The following is a 23,790-nucleotide window of genomic DNA, read 5'->3' on the forward strand; positions in this document are numbered from 1 at the left end:
TTCAAGCCTTTGTTGGAAGAAATATTCATCTAGTTCAGTTCCAAGCTGGGAGAAAAACACTGGAAATATGGAGGCTGATTGGAAAGATGGTTTAATGATGAAGCAGAACCACATCTCCCTGAGATGATGTAATGAAAATGTCAGGGTTCCAGGTAACACCCTCAACGAAATAAGACTCCAAGGCTTGAAGCTCCTCAAAGTTTTATTGTATTAGAGATGTCATATTGGCACATCTGGGAAAAGCTTCCAGGTTTTCCCCACCCAAAAGAAAGTCTAAGCACCTACCCAGCACCCAGATGTTCATCATGATCCAATCAAAGCACCGTTCCAACTGGAGATGCCTCCTAGTCATATCCCTCCAGGTGCAGGGCAGAATGTCCTTGACTCTCGGAAAAAGGAATGTTATTATGACTATATATATATCTCCCCAGTTCCTTACAATTTGCCCTCCCAGTTTCCCACAGACTAAATGTGTCAGACCTGAAAATCCAATGCCCAAGATGGTTTCCAGGCCTGAGTGAAGAGGCTTGTGTCCTGAAAGGGTGTTGGACAATACCTATTGTGTCTTAATGTCTTTCCCCTTTGTTCAGATCTTGCTGCAGGGAATTTTTGCCTATGAATAGAGCTATCTCTTTAGTGCTGACATCTGCTGTGGGCTATTAAGGAAGATGGGGGCTGCTTTCTCCCTCTAAGAAAACATGTTTCTCCATTTCTCATCCAGGGAAAAATATTCTTTTTAAAATGTCTCAAAATATTCCATTCTTCTAGGAGAGGTGTGGGTGCTAACTTTCTACAATTGGTGGCATGTTACTAAGCCTTATTATCACGAGAGAGATTAAAACGAATTGGAAGGAGGATCCGCTTACTATCAGTGAGCAATCATGTCCCTTGGCCACTCCGAAGCAATGCAATAGAGTCCTGTCCCAAAGATGCTTTTTCAAACAGCAACTGGACATTACCTAGTTATGACAGGCGAGGGCTGTGCTACTCCTTGCATATTGCATCTTCTGCAAAGTTGCAAGTTGCTCATACCTCCCTCTGGCAGAGATTTCCAGTCTCATCATGAGCTGCCTGGCCAGGCCCATATTTCAGAGCTCTAGTCACAGGACTGGCCCATTGCTCATCCCAGAGCAACTCCTCCACCTGCGTGCACGGTAGACCACCAAACCTATCTTGCGGACCACCGGTTGGTGACCTCTGCCCTAGAAAGCACAACATAGCTGAAACGATTGAATCAAATTCATAGGACCTTATACAATTCCTCAAAGTTGTCTCTAAATGTCATTACAGGTAGTCCTTGAGTTAGAACAGTTGATTTAGTGACTGTTTGAAGTTACATTGGCACTGAAAAAAGTGACTTACCATTGTTTTTCACACGTACAACAGTTGCAGTATCTTCATGAACATGTGATCAAAATTCAGCTGCTGACACGTACTTATGAAAGTTGCATTGTCCTGGGTCAGGTGATGATCTTTTGCAACCTTCAGACAAGAAAGGTCCATGTGGAAGCCAGATTCATTTAACAACATGTTATTAATTTAACAAGTACAGTGATTCACTTAACTGTAGTAAGAAAGGTCATAAAATGGCAACAACTGTGTCACTTAGCAATAGAAATTTTGGACATGTCAAGGTCTGCCTGTATTTCCTATTTTCCTGTTTCTTTATATTTTACCTCTTGTTTGAAATGCAGGGTAGATAAAAATTGATGCTTCTTTTTTAAAAAAATAAAAAAATCAGATATTTTTAATTTAAATTGGATTTTTTTTATTTAAATCACATTGTTTTTATTTTTATGAAATTTATTTTAATAAAATACTTTTGGAGTAAAAATCTATCTAAAGATAGTTTTCTATTTAAGATACATTAATAACAGTTTATTCAGCATAAAATGGAGCTTAATTATGTAGCATGAGGCTGTATATTTTGCAATATTACATTTTGGTAAACTCATTCAATGAATCCAAGCTCTGTAAGCTGAGATAACATGCACTGCATTGATACATTCACACAAAAATGTCTCAGCAACAGAAATTTTGGGCTCAATTGTGGTTGTAAGTCGAGGACTACCAGTATAGCTTTCTTGTTTTAATATAACTCCAAATTAGAAAACACTTTTTCTTTCCCACAAGTATGTATTTACTCTTTAAAAAATAATTTGAAAGTCTTAATATTTAGAGTCCAAAGCGCCAACATTTTCTGAGTCCTTAAAACTTTTTATAGCTAAAACTTGTAAAAATACATCTTCATATTCTTAAATTTTCCAGCTTTGTCACTCTGCAGGTGTCTAATTTCTTTGAAACATTTAATAACACTGGGCAACAAAGATTTTGCTTCCTGAATACTTTAGGGTGTATCTTACATCCTGAAGTATTTAGGACGGTATTTTTATTGATCCATAGATCAGCTACATCACCAATCACAAGCCGTTCAAAGTTCTATTAGTGGATCCAGAGAAAATTGCCTGGGAAGCATTCAAATTTTCTTGTCAATTACATAGCACCAAACCACCATTCAAACCATTTAGCTGGATGATAAGCTTCTTACAGCACACAAGACTATGAAGTGCAACATGTGATTAAAGATTCATTTTCTGCATTCACACTTAGACTTTCCTGAAAATCTAGGTGCAGTCAGTGATGAACATGAATGCATCAGATTTCACCAGGCATTTTCACAATGGAAAAATAATATTAGGGCAACTGGAATCCATCAATGCTGGCTGACTATTCTTGGACACTGCAGTGTGATGCATCAGACAAAGTATAAACAAAAAATAGCAAAACATTTTTAGCCCTATTGAATTCATACAATGTGTCAGAAACATCATGCAATTAAATATATTATAGTTATTAAATGTTAATATCATGTTTCTCAAGTTATCTATGTGATGCAGTCATTCTGAAATTATATTTGTGTTCAATTTAAAGGGGTCTTTCATAATCACCAAAAGATTTTCAGGAAGCAAAACTTTTAAATAGAATTTGTTGTCCAATGTAGGCCATTTCCAAAAATAGTTAGCAAGGGAAGTGCACAAACTTAGTGTCCTTTGAAAGACTCTGTTTGCAGTTGGACCAAATATAGTGAATTTCCCCTCAGTCTTATAATCTCTTCATTAGAAAGAGGAGCAACTACTCATGTTTCCCCAAAAATAAGACCCAGTCTTATTTTTTTTCCTCCAAAAGAAGCAGCAGATCTTATTTTCGGAGGATGCTTTCCACTGTCTCACCTCGCTGCCGCAGCACCAACAGCCCCACACAGCAGGAGCTGTGTGGCTGCTGCCGGCCCACTTCTGTGGCCGCTTGCTGCCCTCATGCACATCATCCCCAACCTCCATTTTGGCTTAGGAAAGGCCTCTGCAGCTGAAAACGAGCTCCAGATTGATGTGTGCAGCACCCCTGGCCTCTCTTTCACTGTCAAAAGCCTTCAGGAAAGGCCTCTGCAGCCAAGAAACAGGCTCCAGATTGGTGTGCGAGGCTTGGCTGCAACTGTCCAAAGGTAAGCAGCCCCCATCCCCAACCTCACTTGATTTTTATCCATGTGCCTCCTCCCACCAGGTGCAACGGAGTGGGTGGGGTCTTAACTAGGGCTTATTTTGGAGGTACGGCTTATATTGGGCACACATGTAAAATCAAGCTAGGTCTTATTTTTGGGGAAACACTGTATAAAGAGAGACAGCTTGGGCAATCTCATGTCTGTCTCTTAGATCCAGAGAGGATCGTAGGAGCTGATCTGCATTGACTCCCCTGAAATATCAACTCAAGCTTATTCACAGCAAGCGTTCTCTAGGACCAAGTGGACAGATTCATTACTGTGGAATTCCTGGTACTCTCTGAGTTGGTTTTTTGTGTACAAACATTTATTTTCCTGATTAGGTAATATTTTCAGTGCTAGAGGGGAGTAGAATTTGCTCTCTGTTCATATATACGTAGTTGCTTGATGATGATTGTCTAGTAATAATCCTGATGTTATCTAGGTGCTGATTGCTGGTGAAGGGGTGTTCTAGTCTTTTTGTTTTCTTTTAGCATATTATTTTTTTTGAATTATGTATACATTTTATTTATCCATATGTGCCTGTTGATGGCTGATTTGTCTTGAGTGCCAGGTTTCAGGAATTTCCTAGTGTTTTTGGATTTAGCTTGGCCTAGCATGCTCACAGCTTCCCTTTAAAACTGTCATTAAATTTGTTTATGTGAAATCAAGGAGTTTTTATTCTGTCTGTTGACTGCTAACTCCTGTTCATGAATACACTTTGCTAATCTTCTGTTTAACCTATATAGTGGTTGTTACAGTCCTTAACTGTATGTGCCAAATGATTCCTTTTTTTTACTGTTTTTTTTTTGTTTACTTAATTATTTTTTATTTATTTATTATTTTATTTATTTATTATTCATATTTATAGACCTCCCCTTCTCCCAAAAGGGACTCGGGGCGGTGTACAGTCACTAAAATGCGTTATAAAATACATACATAAAACAGTTAAATAATTAAATACGTAGGTGGAGGAGGTTGCAAGACTGTATATAGAATAATAAATATAGTACATTAAAAGCTTATTAAAACCCCAAACCCAATTAAAATGAATAAATCCCCGGGAGGTAAAACTAAGAAAGTGCCAGGCCAGCTGATTGAAATAGGTGAGTCTTTTAACTTTTGCCGGAAGGAACGGAGGTCGGTGGTAGTTCGAATGTCTGGGGGGAGATCATTCCAGAGGGTTGGGCCCATCACAGAGAAGGATCTACTCCTAGGTGTCGCCCGCTGGCATTGCCTAGCAGACGGCACCAGGAGGAGCCCCTCTCTGTGTGAGCGGATAGGTCGCAGGGACGTGTGTGGTAGGAGATGTTTACTTAAGTGTGTGGTAGGAGATGTTGACTTAAGATGTTTTGAAGTGCTTTAGTTGGTTTATATGCAATAGTGATGCCATTTGGTTGTAATTATATGTTGGTTGTTTCAGCGATGTTTTTGATGTACAGCAGTTTTATCCTTTTCGTAGTTTGTATTGTGCTGTAGTGGATTGAATGATCCACCACTTTTTGGTAAATTTGTTTTTTTATTATTATTATTCTTTAATTTGATTTTTTAAAATTTTTCTCAAGACATTAGTGGGGAACCACTGATACAAACAGTAAGCAACAGCCTAATTAAGGAACTGTCAAGGAAAAAACAAAACCTTCACCAACACTTACAGGCAAGTTACTATATATAAACAGAGAGCAAATCCCACTCCCTTGTAGCACTGAAGATATAATCTACCTTCATTACCTTGTAACGAATTGTTTGTAAGCAAACAACCAAGTTCAGAGAACATCAAGGACTCCACAGTTCAACCCTGAGCTATATACAGTATATTCTTTTTTATTGTTATTTGTTACTGGCAAGGCATTATATGGAATGTTCCAGTGCTGTATTGTAAAACACTTTCAAGATAATAACTATAACTTTGAATTGATCCCAAAAGCTTACTAATAAGCAATTTTTAATAATTTGTATTTTGTCTTAACTATTGGCAACTTTTATTTGCTATGTTGTAGAAGCTTGTAAAAGAAAATACCGTATTTTTCGCCCTATAAGACGCTCCGGAATATAAGACACACCCAATTTTAAAGGAGGAAAAGCTAGAAAAAAAAGATTCTGAACCAAATACTGTAGTAAAATATTTTATATCAACTATATAAAGTTAACATCAGTTTAAGAACAATTTTATGTCAACCATGTAACATATTAAGAACTATCTTTACTCTCATTAACAGTCAGTAAAGTCAGTAAACAGTGAAAGTAACAAAAATAAGGCTGTAATGTTTTTATTCGAACCCCATATTACCAATATGTTCTTCATTTCCCTTCCCCCCTTATATTTCATCTGGTGCTCTCTTATCCAGCCATATTTCATCTAGTGGTCTCATAACCCCCTCATATGCATCTGGTTTGAGTGAATGCTGCTGGAAAGGAGATTGTAAAAAGGAGATTGTGGTGAAACTCACTTAACGACGCTCTTGCTTAGCAACCAAAATTTTGGGCTCAATTGTGGTCATAAGTTTTCTTTCTTTGTTTGTTTCTTTCATCTCTCTCCCACTTTCTTTTTTTTCTTTTCTTTTTTCATTTTTTCTGCCTTTCTTTCTTTCTCTCTCTTTCTGTTTCTCTGTGTGTCTGTCTCTCTCTGTCTAGCTCTTTGTCTCTCTCTCCCTCCCCCCCTCTGTCTCTCTCTGTCATTCTTTCTGTGTCTGTCTGTCTGTCTCTGTATCTCTGTCTCTCTCTCTCCTCCCTCCTCCATCTGTCACTCTGTATGTGTGTGTCTGTCTGTCTCTCACTCTCTCTCCCTCCCTCCCTCTCTCTCTATCTCTCTGTTTCTCTCTCTGCCCTTCCTCTCTGTCTGTCACTCTGTGTGTATATGTGTGTGTGTGTGTGTCTGTCTGTCACTCACTCAATCACTCACTCTGTGTGTGTGTGTGTGTCTCTCTCTCTGTGTGTGTCTCTGTCTGTCTGTCCCTCTCTCCGTCCCAACTGGAGAACAACCTTTTCTGTCCCCTTACCAGCCCATCCGGGAAGATGAGGAACGCGAGGGGGATCCCTCCCCCCCCGCAGATTGGCTCCAAAGATTGCCTGCTTAAAGATCGCCTGCGAGGGAGATCCCTCCCCCCCCCCAGCGGAGCCTCGTCCTTTTTAAGCAGGCAGCGATCAGAGAGAAGAAGGCACACTGCTTAAAGATCGCCTGCTTAAAAAGGACGAGGCTCCGCTGGGGGGGAGGGATCCCCCTCGCAGGCGAACTTTAAGCAGGCGATCTTTAAGCAGCGCGCCTTCTTCTCTCTGATCGCTGCCTGCTTAAAAAGGACGAGGCTCCGCTGGGGGGGAGGGATCCCTCTCGCAGGCGATCTTTAAGCAGCGCGCCTTCTTCTCTCTGATCGCTGCCTGCTTAAAAAGGACGAGGCTCCGCTGGGGGGGAGGGATCCCCCTCGCAGGCGATCTTTAAGCAGGCGATCTTTAAGCAGCGCGCCTTCTTCTCTCTGATAGCTGCCTGCTTAAAAAGAAGGACGAGGCTCCGCTGCTTCGGAGCGCGTTGCTTCAGGGCGCCCTGACCGCCAGCTCCTACATGCACAGCCCGTTCCCCCCCAAAAAAAGACCGTTTTCTTTTTAAAAAACGCCTCTGCAGACGATCGTGAAAACCTGCGAGGTTGCTTTCAGAGGGGAAAGACGGGCAGCTGTGCAAAGGCTTGTTTTAAAGCTGCAGGCTCCAAGGCTGCCCCCTCCCAAAGCAACATCGCAGGTTTTCAAGATAGTTCGGACAGGTGTTTTTTTTTAAAGAAAACCCTGAAAAAGCCGCAAGATCTGGAGAGAGATCCGGCCAGCCCGAGAAGACATTTCTCAGAAGAGATCTTGCCATTTTTTGCATCGGGGCATGCTGCAAGGGGGGGGGAGTGAAGACCTTTTCCAGCTGGCGCAAAGGACTTCCCCGACTTGCTTTAGTGAGTACGGGCCCGCCCCGATGCAAAAAAACGCCAAGGATTTGCGAGTGAGTGACAGGGGCGGGGCTTCCGCGTTCATTGACCAACCAGCAGAAACCCACCACTGCCCAGGTGGCTACATTCGGCCTATAAGACGCACCCAGATTTTCACCCTCTTTTTTGGAGTAAAAAAGTGCGTCTTATAGGGTGAAAAATACGGTAATAATTGCAAACCTGTTAAATATCTCTTATTAAATAAAAAAATACCATAGTGTACCACTTAAATTGTTACAGTGGTTAACATTATACTGGGCTGATTAGTCAAGGCAATTGTAGTTGTTATAATTCAAGTGCTCATATGCCTTGCATAACTTTTCATTTAAATTCTGAAATGTAGAAGTAGAAATGATCTTTCTCAATTCCATATATATGTGTACAGTATATGTATACAGTAGTTAATATATAGATACTGTATATGTAATAAGTATAATGTTAACTACTGTAATACACAAACACCATGTTTAAGACCCAATATTATTTTCTTTTGACCTCCCAAATAAGAGTCCCTTTAAATAAAGTTGACTTTGGGCTGAAAAGAAGCCTTAAAATACTCTCCCAATGCACTGTACACTGATGTTTTAAATACTGAATGATTTTTGGGGAGGTCTTATTTTTTTTTCCATGTACCTGTATGAGGTGGGGGGAAGAGCAAGCGGCCCTCACGTCTCGCATTAGCTTCCCAAAGGGTCTCTGCAGGCCATCCCACCATCCATGAAACAGATGCTGCTCAGACCACTGCCTCCAGCAAGTGTGGCTGCTTTTTCAGCCGATTGCGCCTAAAAAAGCATCAGCAGGCCAAGCAACACATCCCGTGTGCCTCACACCCTCCTTACCTAACGCTGATGGTCATGGCAGGTAATTCCATTCATGGAACAGCTACCTCACAGGTGCCACTCTGGCCACCTCCTCCAGCAAGCGTGGCCACTTTTGCAGCCAATTGTGGCTGCAAAAGCAGCAGGAGGCCAAGTGCTTTGCACCTCTCGCTGCCTTCCCGAAGGGTACTGTAGCAGCAGCTATCCACAATTTTTTTACCGTTATTTCATCCTGACCGATGTGGCCTGACAGTGTTAAAAGTTAACATTTCAGAAATGTTACCATACCTGTGGAGGTCTTCTTTTGCACTTCTCTGCTGCAGCTTCGGAGCAAACCTCTGCCTTCCCTGCACAGGATTGCAAGACTGGAGGCTCCAAAGCCATGAAAGGAGTATTTATGGATGTGCATCAGTGCAGAGCTCCTCTTTGAAAGGACGATCAGAAAAATCCCCCATCCCTCACCCGCAGATCACTTTCTGAAAGAGACCTCTACATGTAACATTTCTGAAATGTTAACTTTTAACACCGTACTCACAGGAAAATCCCCCCTCCCCATCACGGTTTGATTTTGCTTCAGATGCGGGAGAGGGAGAAAGATCAGAAATGGGTAGGGTGAGGAAAACTGTTTCAGAAAGTTATATGTGGATGGGCGGGATTTTCCTGCCGATCGTCCTTTCAAAGAGGAGCCCTGCATAAACGCACATCCAAAAATACTCCTTCCATGTCTTCGGAGCCTCCATTTCTGAAATGTTAATTTTTAACACTGTACTGGGCCACGTGGGTCAGGATGAAATAACAGTAAAAAAAAATGTGGCTAACTGCTGCTACATTACCCTTCGGAAAGCCAGTGCAAGGCGTGTGAGGCGCATCACTTGGCCTCCTGCTGCTTTTGTGGCCGCAATCGGTTGCAAAAGCGGCCGCACTTGCTGGAGGCGGCATCTGGAGCGGCACAAGCAAGGCAGCTGTTCCATGGATGGAATTGCCTGCTGCGACCATCACTGTTAGGTAAGGAGAACGCGTGTCACGTCGGACGCGTCGCTTGTCCTGCTGCTTTTATGGCCACAATCGGCAAAAGTAGCTGCGCTTATACTGGGAGACCTCTGCATGTAACATTTGAATTTGCACATCTTGCTCCAGTGAGAGAGGTGCAGGCCGGAGGCTCTGTGGCCAGGGAAGATGGGGTTTTGGGGTGCAAAGGAGGAAGGAGCAATCTCCCCCTCACTTCACCATCCTGCTGCAGGGCCACCACAGCACTCACAAAGGGAAACACGCTCACACACACACACACACACACATATACACAAATGATACCAAGCAATTTAAATAAAATCATCACTGAAATTAATCTTGAGCACTCTTTTAAGCTAATTGTATTAGTAACATCTTTCTGAATACTGATGGTGATGATTTTATCCTTTTTTTTACTGTACAGATATACTCTAGCACACATCAAAATGTAAATAACATTTCTATTAGGCTATTTAAGGACTTTATGGTGTTATTTCTGTATGTTACAAATAATATCTTCCTACACAAAGTAGACAAGATTAATGAAGTTATGGATGGACTTACCCAAATTTTCTAAAAGTCACAAGGTGTGTGGGTACTACAAAACAATGTATTAAAATATATGGTAAATTTGGAAAATGTAAAATTTGGAGAATGTGAAAAATCATAAAAATATAAAATATCTCATCAGCATACTGGCTGTTTTCTCGCATAACAACCATGATAGATTTTTATAATATTAGTTGAACAAACTAAAACAATTTAGGTTCAGTTTTTCAAGGGAGTAAAGTATTAATGGGTTGTTTAACCCAATCATAATTAGTTTTTTTTTAATAGTGTTGTATTCCTCTTACCTTGTCCCTTTATGGCACAAACTCAAGAAATATGTCTTCGTATGCATATGATAGTTGCTAATAAATCAATGAGCTAATAGGTCAATAAGAAGCCATAGTGTCAAATTTGTTTATTGTCCACTAAGCAAACCTTAGTTTATTTATTGACCATATGTATTTTGACTTAATGGATCCAGATCCTAGATACTATAAATCAGATTTATGGAATATAATAGCATATTTTAGAATGTTATACTTTTTTCATTTCATCAAGAAATTGAGATGCATTTTAATATGTAAAATAAAATTTGCTTCTCTCGTCACTAGTATAAAGTTAAATACTGTCTATATGAGTGAAAATCCACTTGCAATGGAGTCTTAAGCATATTTATTCTCATCAAACTTAATAGAAGTTTCCAATAATTTCCTTAGAATTATAATTGCTCAGTTTGGATTAGTAGTTAGGGCATCAGACTAGAAACTAGGTGACTATGAGTTCTAATTTTGCCTTGTGCACAAAGCCAGTTAGTGACCTGGGACTATTCGTTTTTCTTAGCTCTAGGAAGGAGTCAATGGCAGACCATTTCTTTTTTTAAAAAAATCTTGCCAAGGAAACTGCAGTGACTTGTCCAGGGACAAGACTAAATGGAAGGCAGAAAGAAATTATTGTTATATATTTTAATGAAAAAAGCACCCTAATTCATTCCAGAAGGACTAAAAAGTGCTTTAAATGTGATATGTAAAACCAAGTAGAGTTTAATAATCTTAAATATTTTAAATCTTCAAATATCTTGCTATAAAAATGCCTCTTGTTTGCATAGGTTATTGTTTGTTAATAAAGCCTATTGATTATTGCATTGTGATGATGAATGATTGAATTATAATTTATATTTGCTCAATAAAATCATACAGATTTAATAGTGCTTCTTCCATACAATATCATTCCTAAAAATGCTCATTTTATTTTAATCTGGGAAGTGATATGGATACATAGATTTATAATAATTTATAAAATACAAATATTCCATTTAATTCCACATAAGCAGTCATTCATAACCAAAATAAGTCCATTTATAATCAAATTCTCATATCATGTTCTTCTCTACCTCTTATATTACGACCAGGCAAATAACTAGTCCTTTCTCTTTAACATGGTCCATACCCAGCCTGGATAGGGAGAAGCTGGCTGCAATTCAACCCTAGCAAGATGGAATGGCTTTAGGTTTTTGTCTTCCAGGGTCTGGAAGTGTGACATTTCTGACTCTGGACAGGGTAACAGTCCCTGGACAGAACTGGTGACTGTTTGAGAATCAATACAACACAATACAATAGTAGAGTTGGAAGGAACCTTGGAGGTCTTCTAGTCCAACCCCCTGCCTAGGCAGGAAACCCTATACCGTTTCAGGCAAATGGCTATCCAACATCTTCTTAAAGACTTCCAGTGTTGGGGCATTCACAACTTTTGGAGGCAAGCTGTTCCACTGATTAATTGTTCTAACTGTCAGGAAATTTCTCCTCAGTTCTAAGTTGCTTCTCTCCTTGATTAGTTTCCACCCATTGCTTCTTGTTCTACCCTCAGGTGCCTTGGAAAATAGTTTGACTCCCTCTTCTTTGTGGCAACCCCTGAGATATTGGAACACTGCTATCGTGTCTCCCCTAGTCCTTCTTTCTCTTAAGCTAAACATACCCAGTTCCTGCAACCATTCTTCATATGTTTAGAATCATCCTGGATTTGTAGCTCCTGCTGCTTTTGAAGAGTTGGGTCTTTGCATAAAGTCATGTTGTGCACCAGTTGTGCCCATTTTTAGACCAGGAGGCCTTATTCACAATCACTATGACTTAGTCATCTTCTAATTTGCTTATTGCAATGTGCTCTATATGGAGAACCATTGACGGCCATTGAGAGGCAGCAACTGATCCAGATTGCAGCAGCATATACTTCTAGATACCTCACAGTTTCCCTGAGTTACACTACTATTGCACTGGCTCTTAGTTGTTTTCTGGGTGCACCTTTTGAATGTGCATCAGGGCTAGGTTGCTGCCAGTTTTACTATCGGTTCGCAACCCCCGTGCACACGTGCATTATTCAATGTAAATTGTTCTTCATGCATGTGCAGAACAATTTACAGTGAACTGTAAACGCGCAGTCACTAAAAAACAAAATGGCGACTCTCCAGTGGCGGCAAGGGAACCAGTTCAAAGGCGTGGCAAGCAACCCAGGCCTGAATTCCACTACCAATTCAGCTGAACTGGGAGCAACCCACCTCTGATGTGCATTATGACTTTAGCACACATATGTTAACAAGCTACAATCTTTGTCATTCTGATGAAAATAGCAAACTTGTGGGACAAATAACATCTATGGAATGCTATGGCTCAGTTTATTACCATAAATTTACACAGTTTACTGATTAGAAAACAACGTGTTTTTTTTAAATTTAAATGATTGCATTTTAAAAAGTAATATATCTATCCTATTTTTTCCCATTCAGTATTTAGTTTTTCTGAATCTTGTAGTTCAGCTAGCAAAAAAAATTGAGAGAGAAAAATAGAAAAGAGATTTGCTACTTTCTTAATAATCCATTTCTTAAAAATCTTCCGCATAGATAAATGCTCAATTAAAAGATTTTTTAAAATATATATTGTAATGCAATGAAGTTTTATTTCTTCATGTATTTAGACAATAAAAATATAAAATATACTATTTCCAACTTCCTCCCAAATATATCTGTTTTATTTTTTCTTAATTATTTTAGAAATCTTGCAAATGACTTATTAAATCATGGCTAAATAATACTACATATTACCTCAACATTATTTTGGAATTATGAAGTAAATTTACCTATCTTAGTATGTAATAACTCATTTGGATCATTTTTCTGATGTCACAAGCTTAAGACAAGCATAAAATGTTTCCTTTAATGTAATTAAAAGCAATTTACAAAAAAAAGAATTGTTTTAAACATGCTTATCATTTAAAGTGATTTATTTGCATTATGTTTAAAATATTGCATGGTGAAGTTTATTTTGTGCATATGCTTTTTATTTTACTAATATTATGAGCCATATTTCAATGACCCCTGTCCATTTTTCATGCTGTCTTAATCCCAATGGCCTCTGTGCATGTAAGTAACCTGTCAAGTGACAATGCCTTTTTATTTGCTTCTTACTATTTCCCTTCAGTAACTCCTTTTATTTATTACATAGAAGTGTAGAAATGTTTAAAAGGTCAGTTGGTAAATGTGTCCCTGTATTCCTGTAATATGTGTACATTTTTTTAATTCTGTCTAGAAACCTGAATTAATATTTAACGTGATTTGGTTTTTTTCTGCTTGTTTGTGTTGAGGCGCTCTCACTATATGTTATGCCTTTAACTATTAAGAGGTGGCCTTGAAAAATACCAAAAATTAAAATTCCAACCACTTTTCATCTAGTATATAATACATTTTGTAAATTTGATGAGCATGGAAATACAACCTAGATTTTTCCTTAAGGAAATGATTAGGGTTTTATGTTTCTCAAAAACTATATTAAATAAGATTACTTTAAGTAGAAAATGTAGTTAAACCTTATTTTAGTTCTGAGAAAAATAATATAGCTCAAAAAAATAGAAATTAATGGAAGTTAATATAATTTTTTTCTTAGCAATAGTAGCTATTAATCTTGATTTATGGACATCTGTATGTCCATATTTACTGTCAGGAGAGACTCAGATCATAATGGCTACATGATTTATATTATAAATAGGTAGATTTATAACATAAAGATTTATAAAACAAGGCAACTTAAAAGTCAAATTTGCTAAACCAGAAGATAGTAAAATATTCCACCAATACATGAAATACATATCTTGGCAGAATTTCAGGGAGATATGCTCAATCAAATGTTTGGTGACTGACTTCTTAATCTCTATTAAATATAAAACTGTATTGTAATATACAGTTTGTATTGTAATTACCGTACTGTATTGTTGGTATACTAACTCCTTCCCTGTTTCCCATTCTGTCTTTTTGAAAATATCATTTTTCTGGTACAACGTTTAATAAAATAGTTTATTCACTCTTACATTGCTTAAGAAACTCAGATATGTCATTACATTATTATAATACAAACAATTTCATTACTTTGCATAGAGAGGGAAGAGTATTTTTAATATGATTTACTAAACTATTGCAGTTGACGATGCATTGAGATTCTCAAATAATTGACCATTGCATAAAGACAATTGAGGAAATCTTTTCCAGGGTCATATTGATTCTGTTATGATGGTGGCTTTATAATTTGCAGTAAAGCCATTTTTTGTCCATCACTATCCAAATTCTCAAGAGCATGCTAATATAAAATATTAAATTGCAAAAACAACTGTATTCATGGTAACTCTGATAATTATACTTGGGAGTTTTTTTTAAAAGAGGATAATGCTAATACACAGAGACTACAATAAAACTGTTATAAGGCAGATTTTAATTCATTTTTATAAGCTAATAAAATATATTTAAATCTTTACTGTTGATTAAGTAGATGTTATCACATGTCTATTAGTTTATCATTCCTTAAAATAATTTCTAATGAGAGTCTTAGAAATTTTCAGAAGTACTAATACTAGCAGTGTGCCTATTTGCATGGTGTCACCCACAAATTTTTGAGCATGTAATTTGTAATATATTCTTATTAAGTAAAATATTTAATGAAATTGTAATAAAAATCCTTGAAAAATAGAAAAATATCAGACATTTTTCCTCTATATCTGTTGTTTTTTCTCCTATTACAGTGTTCGATCAATTAGATCTTGTCACCTATGAAGAAGTGGTAAAATTGCCTGCATTCAAAAGGAAAACACTTGTTTTATTAGGTAACTTTAATGTTGATCCTGTAGTAATGATATAATATAACAATGTACTATATTGTTAGTTCTTTGTAATAATATCATTTTTTTCATGTAGGAGCACATGGTGTTGGGAGAAGACATATTAAAAATACACTAATTACAAAACATCCAGACCGGTTTGCATATCCTATTCCACGTAAGTAAAAATTTTGTAAGATAGATTGTTAACAGCCCAGTGTCATTAGGAGTTCACTAGGGTAGCCAAACTAAATAAATCATGATTATGCTCATTAAGAAGCCATTTTTTAGAAATCTCTCAATCTTTTTTGATTTTTTTCAAAAATAAAACATCACAGTTTTAAGACTATTACTTGTTTTCATTGATTTAGACAAAATTCAAATGCAGAAATTAATATTTGATAGTGTTTTCAAAATGAATGAATGAAATTAATACCTAAACTATTACCTATAATAATTCATGCATACCCACTATGTATTTTTTTTTAGTATAGATCAATGTAAAATAAGTCTGGATTTGTTGTGCCTAACTTTTGTGATTGTAGATACAACCAGGCCACCAAAGAAAGATGAAGAGAATGGAAAGAATTATTACTTTGTATCACATGACCAAATGATGCAGGACATTTCCAACAATGAATATTTGGAATATGGTAGCCATGAAGATGCAATGTATGGGACAAAACTGGAAACAATACGGAAGATCCATGAACAGGGATTAATTGCAATACTTGATGTAGAGCCTCAGGTAGATATAACCTTCACATGCCTATTTTATCGGACAAAGAAAATATTTTCCTTCATATTGGGTATGATGAAAAAATGTTAGCCTGCTAGAAAATGCTCTCTTTCCAATTGTCTTTTACATGAAGAAAAACATTTTTTTGTTTGCTTTGCCCACTTTAAAGGTGTCAGAGGATTGATGGGTCAATATGAACTAGAAGTAGGGACAAGAATATCTGTTACTTTATATTAAAGTTTGTATCATTCTGTTATACTCACTTAGGCCTTGAAGGTCCTGAGAACTGCAGAGTTTGCTCCTTTTGTTGTTTTTATTGCTGCACCTACAATTACCCCAGGCATTAATGAGGTAAGCCTTGTTACAATGAAATACTAGTGTAATTGAATGTAGTATAATAGCATTTAGGCAAATTTGAGGAAGTCAAATTTGAGGAAATGCAGTATGTTTCGTCTCTACATGTTTAGCATATGTCTCTTTATTTTTCTTTTTAGAATGTAATTTGCATAAATATTTCTTTTTCTTTACCTCATACTTTTTTTTTAATTTTTACCTTGCTTTTCTAAGGCCATGTCTGTACCAGCTAATTTTTGCATAGTTTAACCAAGCAGACATTAGATTGTGAAAATGGAAGCTCATCCAGTTTCTCATTACAGATTTTTCCTGGGCGGAAATCTACTTCTTAGTTTCTTTAGAAAAAAATATATCTTTAAGGGGATAATAATAATTCCCTGATTGAATATACACAAAGGAAATGTTATCCAGCTCTAGCCATTATGAAACATAAGTAGGTAATACCTAAATAAATTAAAATAAAAAGTTGTTAGGAGGATTACTGTTACAGACATATCCTACATGACTTCATTATTGTTGTTTTTTTCACTTATTATCTTTGCTTTGCTTTTTTCTCATTTTTCTTATACTTGTACTGATTCTATCTAGCTGCCAAAATGGTGCAGAAAATTGCCCGTAAGTACCAGCTAGGATCAAGTATTATGTAGATTTTGTTATTTAATATTGTTTGAATAAAAATAGTTGTTTTCAATTAAAGGTAACCTATATGTCATAGCTATTTATATATTTTCTTATATTTTTAATTTAAAACTGACAGTGTGCGTATAGGCCTTCAGATGCTGTTGAATTATAACTCAAAACAAGTAATTCATAAGAGCTGTAGTTCACCAATGTCAGAGAGAATGATGTATAAATCAATAGGAATTATTTCCCACGGGAAAAATGACCGCACATTAGGCACCATGCAAGTATCCTTTGTAGGAGGATACCATAGTCCAGGTGATTTCCCCAGTCACTACATTAGGAAGTGTTGATTGTTTCTCATTTGGTAAGGAGTGAATAATCTGGAGCTAGATAAATGCTTCCTTGCATTTTTCTGCACAATAGAAAAACTGTAACTAGATTTCACCATAGTATTTATTTATTTAAAACATTTATATAGCCCCCATTTTATAACAGACTGAGCAGCTCCTAATCTATTCTAGTTTCCATAGAATTAACAGACTGGATTTAGGATAGGAATTTTCAAATTTTTAATAATTCTTTACAGCATAATACAGGTAGTTCTTGGATTACAATGGCAATTGGGATGGACTAGAGTTTCCATCACGAAGCATTGTGATTATAAAGTCTGACATACATTAGATAAACCATATCACTTACTAATGGCTGCTATTATTATTATTATTATTATTATTATTATTATTATTATTATTATTATTATTATTATTATTATTATTATTTGGTTAATCTTTGGTGAGATTCACAGCCTTTGGGGCTGGTTGGTAGCTCAATAGCTCGAGTTCTAACCTAGGAATTGTTAAGGTAACATCAGAGGATATAAGTTGTTCCAAGTAGGGTGGTTTTTTGTAGAATCAGAATGTTCAAGTCAGGTAAATTTAGAATTTCCAAATAGCGAGGTAGCCCTTTAGGTATTGCTCCAAGAGCTCCAATTACAATCGGGACAACACATGATTTCTTTTCCCACAGTATTATTATAATTATCATCATCATCATCATTATGTGCTTAATCTTTGGTGAGATTCACAGCCTTCGGGGCTGGTTGGTAGCTCAACAGCTCAAGTCCTAACCAAGGACCTAGGAACTGTTAAGGTAATGTCGGAGGATATAAGCTGTTCCAAGTAGGGTGGATTATTATTGTGTTTCCCCGAAAATAAGACAGGGTCTTATTTTCTTTTGACCCACGAAATATGGCCTTGGCCTTATTATGAGGGGGTCTTATTATTTTGGGGATGCAGGAGGTGGCAAGCATGGGACTGCATATCCTGTCGCCCCCATCGCCTCTCCTCCCTGTTCTTTGCACCAGCCCAGTGGCTGGCCGGCATTGCTGTATTTATTTGAATTTGAATTTATTTGATTTGTTAGCCACTCCCTCTCCACAAAGGGACTCGGGGCGGCGTACAATAAATAAAAACACATATTTATTTACACATAATAAATAAAAACACATACGTATCCCGTCACCGTCCTGCGTCGGGTTGGGCTTTCTTTGCAAGGGGAACAATCTGGGGAGCGAGAGATTTCGGAAGCCTGGGCTGGTGTGGGGCAGTTTCTCCAGTGAAGTGTCTGATTCATCCCCAGGGGTGAACATTTTGCCTCCTCTCTGCCCCAGCTTGGAAGCTGCAGAGGAAGCCTGCCATGCCCGGCGAGGGGGGAAGAAGAGATGGCAAGAGAAGCCATGTCTCGCTCCATGCCTCTCACTTCTCCTCCACCCCACCTGCCACCCATCTGGCTAAAGAGACCGTGGGGAAGGGAAGCTGCCTGGATTCTGTTAGGGGCGGGATGGGAGGAGTTGGGCTGCGAGACACGCGTCCTACCCAAGACTTGCAACTCATTTGTGTTTCTTGCTGTTTTCTCCAGGGAAGCACCCTGTAAAAAAAATCTCATGTTCAACTTCCCTGTGAAGTGAGGAACATGATGGAGCTGCAAGTCTCGGATAGGACGCGTGTCTCGCTGCCCAACTCCTTCCACCTCGCCCCAATGCTAACAGAATCCAGGCTGCTTCCCTTCCCCACAGTCTCTTTAGCGAGATGGGTGGCAGGTGGAGTGGGGGAGAAGTGAGAGGTATGGAGCGAGACATGGCTCCTCTTGCTGTCACTTCTCACCCCCCCCCCTTTGCCGGGCATGGCAGGCTTCCTCTGCAGCTTCCAAGCCAGGACAGAGAGATGGCGAAGGGCGAAATGTTCACCCTGAGGATGAATCAGACGCTTCACTGGAGAAACAGCCCCACGCCAGCCCAGGCTTCCTAAATCTCTTGCTCCCCAGATCGTCCCCCTTGTGAAGAAAGCCCAACCATACACAAACCCCGCCTTCAGCCACCTCTTCATCCTGGTGAAACTACTCTTTGAAAGGATGATCTTCAGGTGGGTGGGGGCATTTCCTGCACATTGACAGCGGCGTCTCCTCACAGGGCTTCTCCCGATGTCCCAGGTGCGAAGCAACATCCCATAAAGGAAGGCATGGAAATCCATACAACTGGGGATGTTGGAAGAAGCCTTGCAAGAAGACGCAGCTGCCGATGTGCAGGACATTCCCCCCCCCCCCGTCCACCTTCAGATAGTCTTGTGGGCTGGCCGGAGAGGGAGCGTCTTCAATGAACTTCGCTCTGTCTGTGTCTCTGCAGGCGGCGGCGGCGGCAACATCTCCTCACAGGGCTCATTCTTCCTTCTCTCTGGTCTGATTCTCAAATATTTTCAAGCAAAACACTGCCAAGAGAGGGAAATATGTCTTCTCCCTCGCTCGCCAAACTTTGCGTATAGGTGTAACGTTTCACAAAGCTCCTTAATCCGCGGTTGCTACCTCCCTCGCTTTGTGTTTTTTATACACATACCAACATACTCACCCTTCCTGGGAATGCCGTTTCCCACTCCCAAGATTCCATTTCCAAGAAAAGAAGAGCGCTGGGGCCGCATTGGACTTTCCCCCGTGCCCTGACTCCTGTCAGCCTCAGTTTTGCTCCTGAAACCCTGCGGGCCACTTCTCTGCTTTAGTTTAGCCGAAGGGGGGCTGAGGGCAAGGGCGAGATGAAGCTCATTGCTTTCCCTTTGCTTTCTCTCCCAAAAGCGGTCTCAGGCACAGCCACTTTTGCAGCAGGAGACTCAAGCCGGCTCTCCGAAGGGTACTGTTGCAGCAGCTATCCACAATTTTTTTACCCTTATTTTATCCTGTGGCTCTCTGGGCCACGTGGGTCGGGACGAAATAATGATAAAAAAATTGTGGATAGCTGCTGTTACAGTATCCTTCGGAAGGCCGGTGCAAGGCACGTGGGGTGCATCCCTTGGCCTCCTGCTGTTGTTGTGGCCGCAATTGATGGCAAAAGCAGCCACACTTACCAGAGGCCACAGCCTGAGCAGCACCCACAAATCAGCTGTTTTTGAATGGCAGCCGGATCGGCTCAACTGATCCGATTAAGAAGCCAAGAAGCGCTACTTGCCACGGCACCCTTTCACTAGGGCTTATTTTAGGGGGAGGGTGTATATTTACATCCATCTCAAAAACCAGGCCTGGCCTTATTAGCAGGACATGTCGTATTTTCGAGGAAACACGTTGTTGTTGTTGTTGTTGTTATTTGGTTAATCTTTGATGAGATTCACAGCCTTTGGGACTGGTTGGTAGCCTAACAGCTCGACTCCTAACCAAGGACCTAGGAACTGTTAAGGTAACGTTGGAGGATATAAGTTGTTCCAGGTAGGGTGGTTTTTTTGTAGAGTCAGAATGTTCAAGTCAGGTAATTTAGAATTTTCAAATAGCGAGGTAGCCCTTTAGGTATTGCTCCAAGGGCTCCAATTACAATTGGGACAACACATGATTTCTTTTTCCACAGTCGCTCAACCTCAATTTGCAAATCCTGGTATTTTGTGATTTTTTTCTTGCTGTTTATCTTCAATTCGTGCACCACCAAGTATTGCAATGTCAATGAACCATACTTTTTTCTTTTCAATTATTGTTATGTCAGGTGTGTTGTAGGCCAAGTGCCTGTCAGTCTGGATTATGAAGTGGTCCCAGTGGTTTTTGCTGTATTCAAATCCAAACTTTTGGCACAATTTCCAGTGAATAATCTTAGCAACGCGGTCATGGCGTTGTAGGTAGTCAGTTTGTAAAATTTTGCTCCACCCGCTGATCAAGTGATCGACTGTCTCATCTTTCTCATTACAGAGACATCATTTGCTGTTGGTGGTGGTAACATATTGAATTTTTTCCTTCATGCAGTTTGTGGCTAAGGCTTGTTCTTGAGCTGCCAAAATAAAGCCTTCTGTTTCTTTTTTCAGTACTCCTGATCTTAACCAGTTCCAAGTTAGTTTTTGGTCAGCTTTGCCTTCAATACTTTTCAAGTATTGGCCATGCATAGCTTTGCTTTTCCAATTTTCAGCTCGCTTCTCAATTATTTCTTTCTTATATTCAGCTTTTAACTTAGTTGTCTTCAAAAGGCCTCCTTTATTTACTTCCTTAATCATTGGTTCTTCACTTTTCTGGATGTAATCATTCAAGCGGTGTCTTTCTTCTTCCACAGTCTGCTTTACTTGTAGGAGTCCCCGACCATCCTCTGCTCTTGGTAGATACAATCAGTCAACATCAATTTTAGGGTGTAAAGCATGATTCATTGTCATAAGCTTCCTTGTTTTTCTGTCCAAATTGTCCAACTCCATCTGGGTCCAGTCAATTATTCCTGCAGAGTATCGAATTACAGATATAGCCCAGGTATTTATGGCTTTTATGATGTTTCCTCCACTCAGTTTGGACTTTAATATCTTGCGAATTCGTCGAATGTACTTGGCTGAGGTTAATTCCTTGACTTCATTATGCATTAAGTCAGAGGCCTCTAAAATCCCCAAGTACTTGTAGCCTTCTTCTGGTTTTACTGCCTTTATCATTTCTTCATTCTCAAGTTGTATCTCATCATCTTCTAGGACCTTGTTGCCTTGGTTGCCATTGTTGCACATTTGTCAATTCCAAACTGCATACCAATGTCTTGGCTAAATTCTTTTGTGTTTTCAATTAATAAATTCGGTTCAGCTTTTGTTTTACCAAACAACTTCAAATCATCCATATACACCAAGTGTGAAATTTTCAGTCCTTTCTTTGCAAGTTCATATCCACAGTTCACCTTCTTCAAAATGGTTGTCAGTGGTAGCATTGAGAGTATAAAAAATAGGAGTGAAAGGGAATCACCCTGGAAAATGCCTCATTTAATTTCAACTTAACCCAGTTCTTCTCCATTAGCCATAAGCTTCGTTTTCCAGAGGTTCATTGAAGTTTCCATGAATTGTTGTATGTTGCTGCTAATGCCAAAGATTTTCAGGCATTTCTTGATCCAGCTGTGGGGAACTGAATCAAACACTTTTTTATAGTCTATCCAAACCATGAACAGCTTGGTTCATCTTTTCTTTGAATTCTTTAGGATTAGCTTGTCAATCAGCAGTTGGTCCTTTGTTCCTCTTGAATTTTTGCAGCATCCTTTCTGTTCTACAGGAAGCAAGTATTTTCTTTCCAAGTATCTGTAAATTTGGTTTGCAATGATACTAGTAAGGAGCTTGTATGTTGTTGGCAAACAGGTGATTGGCCTATAGTTTCCAGGGTCCTTTCCTTTTTCTTTATCTTTTTGGATCAAAATTGTCCTTCCAGTTGTCATCCATTCATCATTGTCAGGTGTTTTTAAGATCTGGTTCATTTGGGCTGCCAATCTTTCGTGCATACTTGTAAGTGCTAAAGGCACTCTGCCTTTAGCCAGAAACCATGTAGCTCATCTGGTCCAAGTGCACTCCAATTCTTCACTTTTCTTGACTGCCTTTGCACCATTCCTTTGTTATTTTTACATCTTCCATTTTATGCACTTTAATAGAATCCTCAACCTGTTTGATCCATGTTGAATTTCTGTTGTGCTTCTTGTTGTTTTCCCACAAATTCTTCCAGAATTTCAGAGCTTTCTCTTTATCAGGCTTTTCATTTGTTGTTACTCCATCTCCACTTTCTAAGCTCTTATAAAACTGGTACTGATTTGCCCTGAACTGTGAGTTTTCCTTGAACTGAGTTACTCGATTTTCATACCATTTAATTTTTTCAGCAATAGCAACAACCCTCTGCTTCAGCTCTTCATTTACTAACACAATCTCCTTATTCTCCAAATCATATCTTGCTTCCAGGCTGTTTTTGACCTGCTTGTTCTTTAGCTGACATTATTATTATTATTATTATTATTATTATTATTATTATTATTATTATTATTATTATTATTATTATTATTATTATTATACTTTATTCATTAAACATGAAATTCAAGTCAACTGAACATTCAAAAATGCATCACAAATACCACTGACTAGTGCTAATGTTTGATACGGGTTGCTGCCAGCGTCCTAGGTATCTTATTATTGTTGTTGTTATTACTGTTGTTGTTGTTCTTATTATTATTATTATTATTATTATTATTATTATTATTATTATTATTATATTAGCAGAGTTGGAAGGAACCTTGTAGGTCATCTAGTCCAAGCCCCCACTCAAGCAGGAGACCCTACACCATTTCTGACATATGGCAGTCCGGTCTCTTCTTGAACGCTTCCAGTGATAAAGCTCCCACAACCTCTGTTGCAGTAGTCTCGGTTGCATGGGTACCACAGGGAGGTGCTGTGGGCAGGTAATTTGGAGTGCAGGCCAAAAAGTAGCAGGAGCAACCCCTGACTTCCTGCCAGCTCCCCTATTGATTTTGCTTGTGGGAAGTCAGCAGAAATGTCAGAAGTTGCAATCACATGACAGTGGCTTGCTACAATGCTGTAATTGCAATCCAGGCTCAAGTACTCAGATCCTGACTGTAGGTGCTGTTTTGAAGACTGGTTGTAAGTCTCCCTAGTTCAGCACCATCACAACTTTGAATGATGCTGAACTAGTGGTTGTAATCCAAGAACTACCTATAAATCATATTTTGCATAAAATAAAGTAATTAGTTCTGGCATAGCTCAATAAATATTATTGTTTCGTGACATACATGAGAACAGTTATATAATAATATGGACCACCACT

General features: G+C 38.8%; 1 protein-coding gene across 11 annotated transcripts in view; it reads left to right on the top strand.

The window, feature by feature from the left end:
* The window catches only part of CASK (calcium/calmodulin dependent serine protein kinase), a 187,803-nt gene that overhangs the window by 161,312 nt on the left and 2,701 nt on the right, over positions 1 to 23,790 (top strand). For 8 of the 11 annotated variants that reach the window (XM_081951509.1, XM_081951514.1, XM_081951515.1 and 5 more), the window contains 4 exons: positions 14,925 to 15,005; positions 15,097 to 15,177; positions 15,545 to 15,747; positions 16,006 to 16,089. In XM_081951509.1, the coding sequence (XP_081807635.1) occupies positions 14,925 to 15,005; positions 15,097 to 15,177; positions 15,545 to 15,747; positions 16,006 to 16,089 (449 nt within the window). The remainder of the gene's footprint in view (positions 1 to 14,924; positions 15,006 to 15,096; positions 15,178 to 15,544; positions 15,748 to 16,005; positions 16,090 to 23,790) is intronic. The other 3 variants (XM_081951512.1, XM_081951510.1, XM_081951517.1) reach the window with 1 other exon arrangement.

The sequence above is a fragment of the Natrix helvetica genome, assembly GCF_964273705.1.
Source record: "Natrix helvetica genome assembly, chromosome: 4".
NCBI lineage: Eukaryota > Metazoa > Chordata > Lepidosauria > Squamata > Natricidae > Natrix > Natrix helvetica.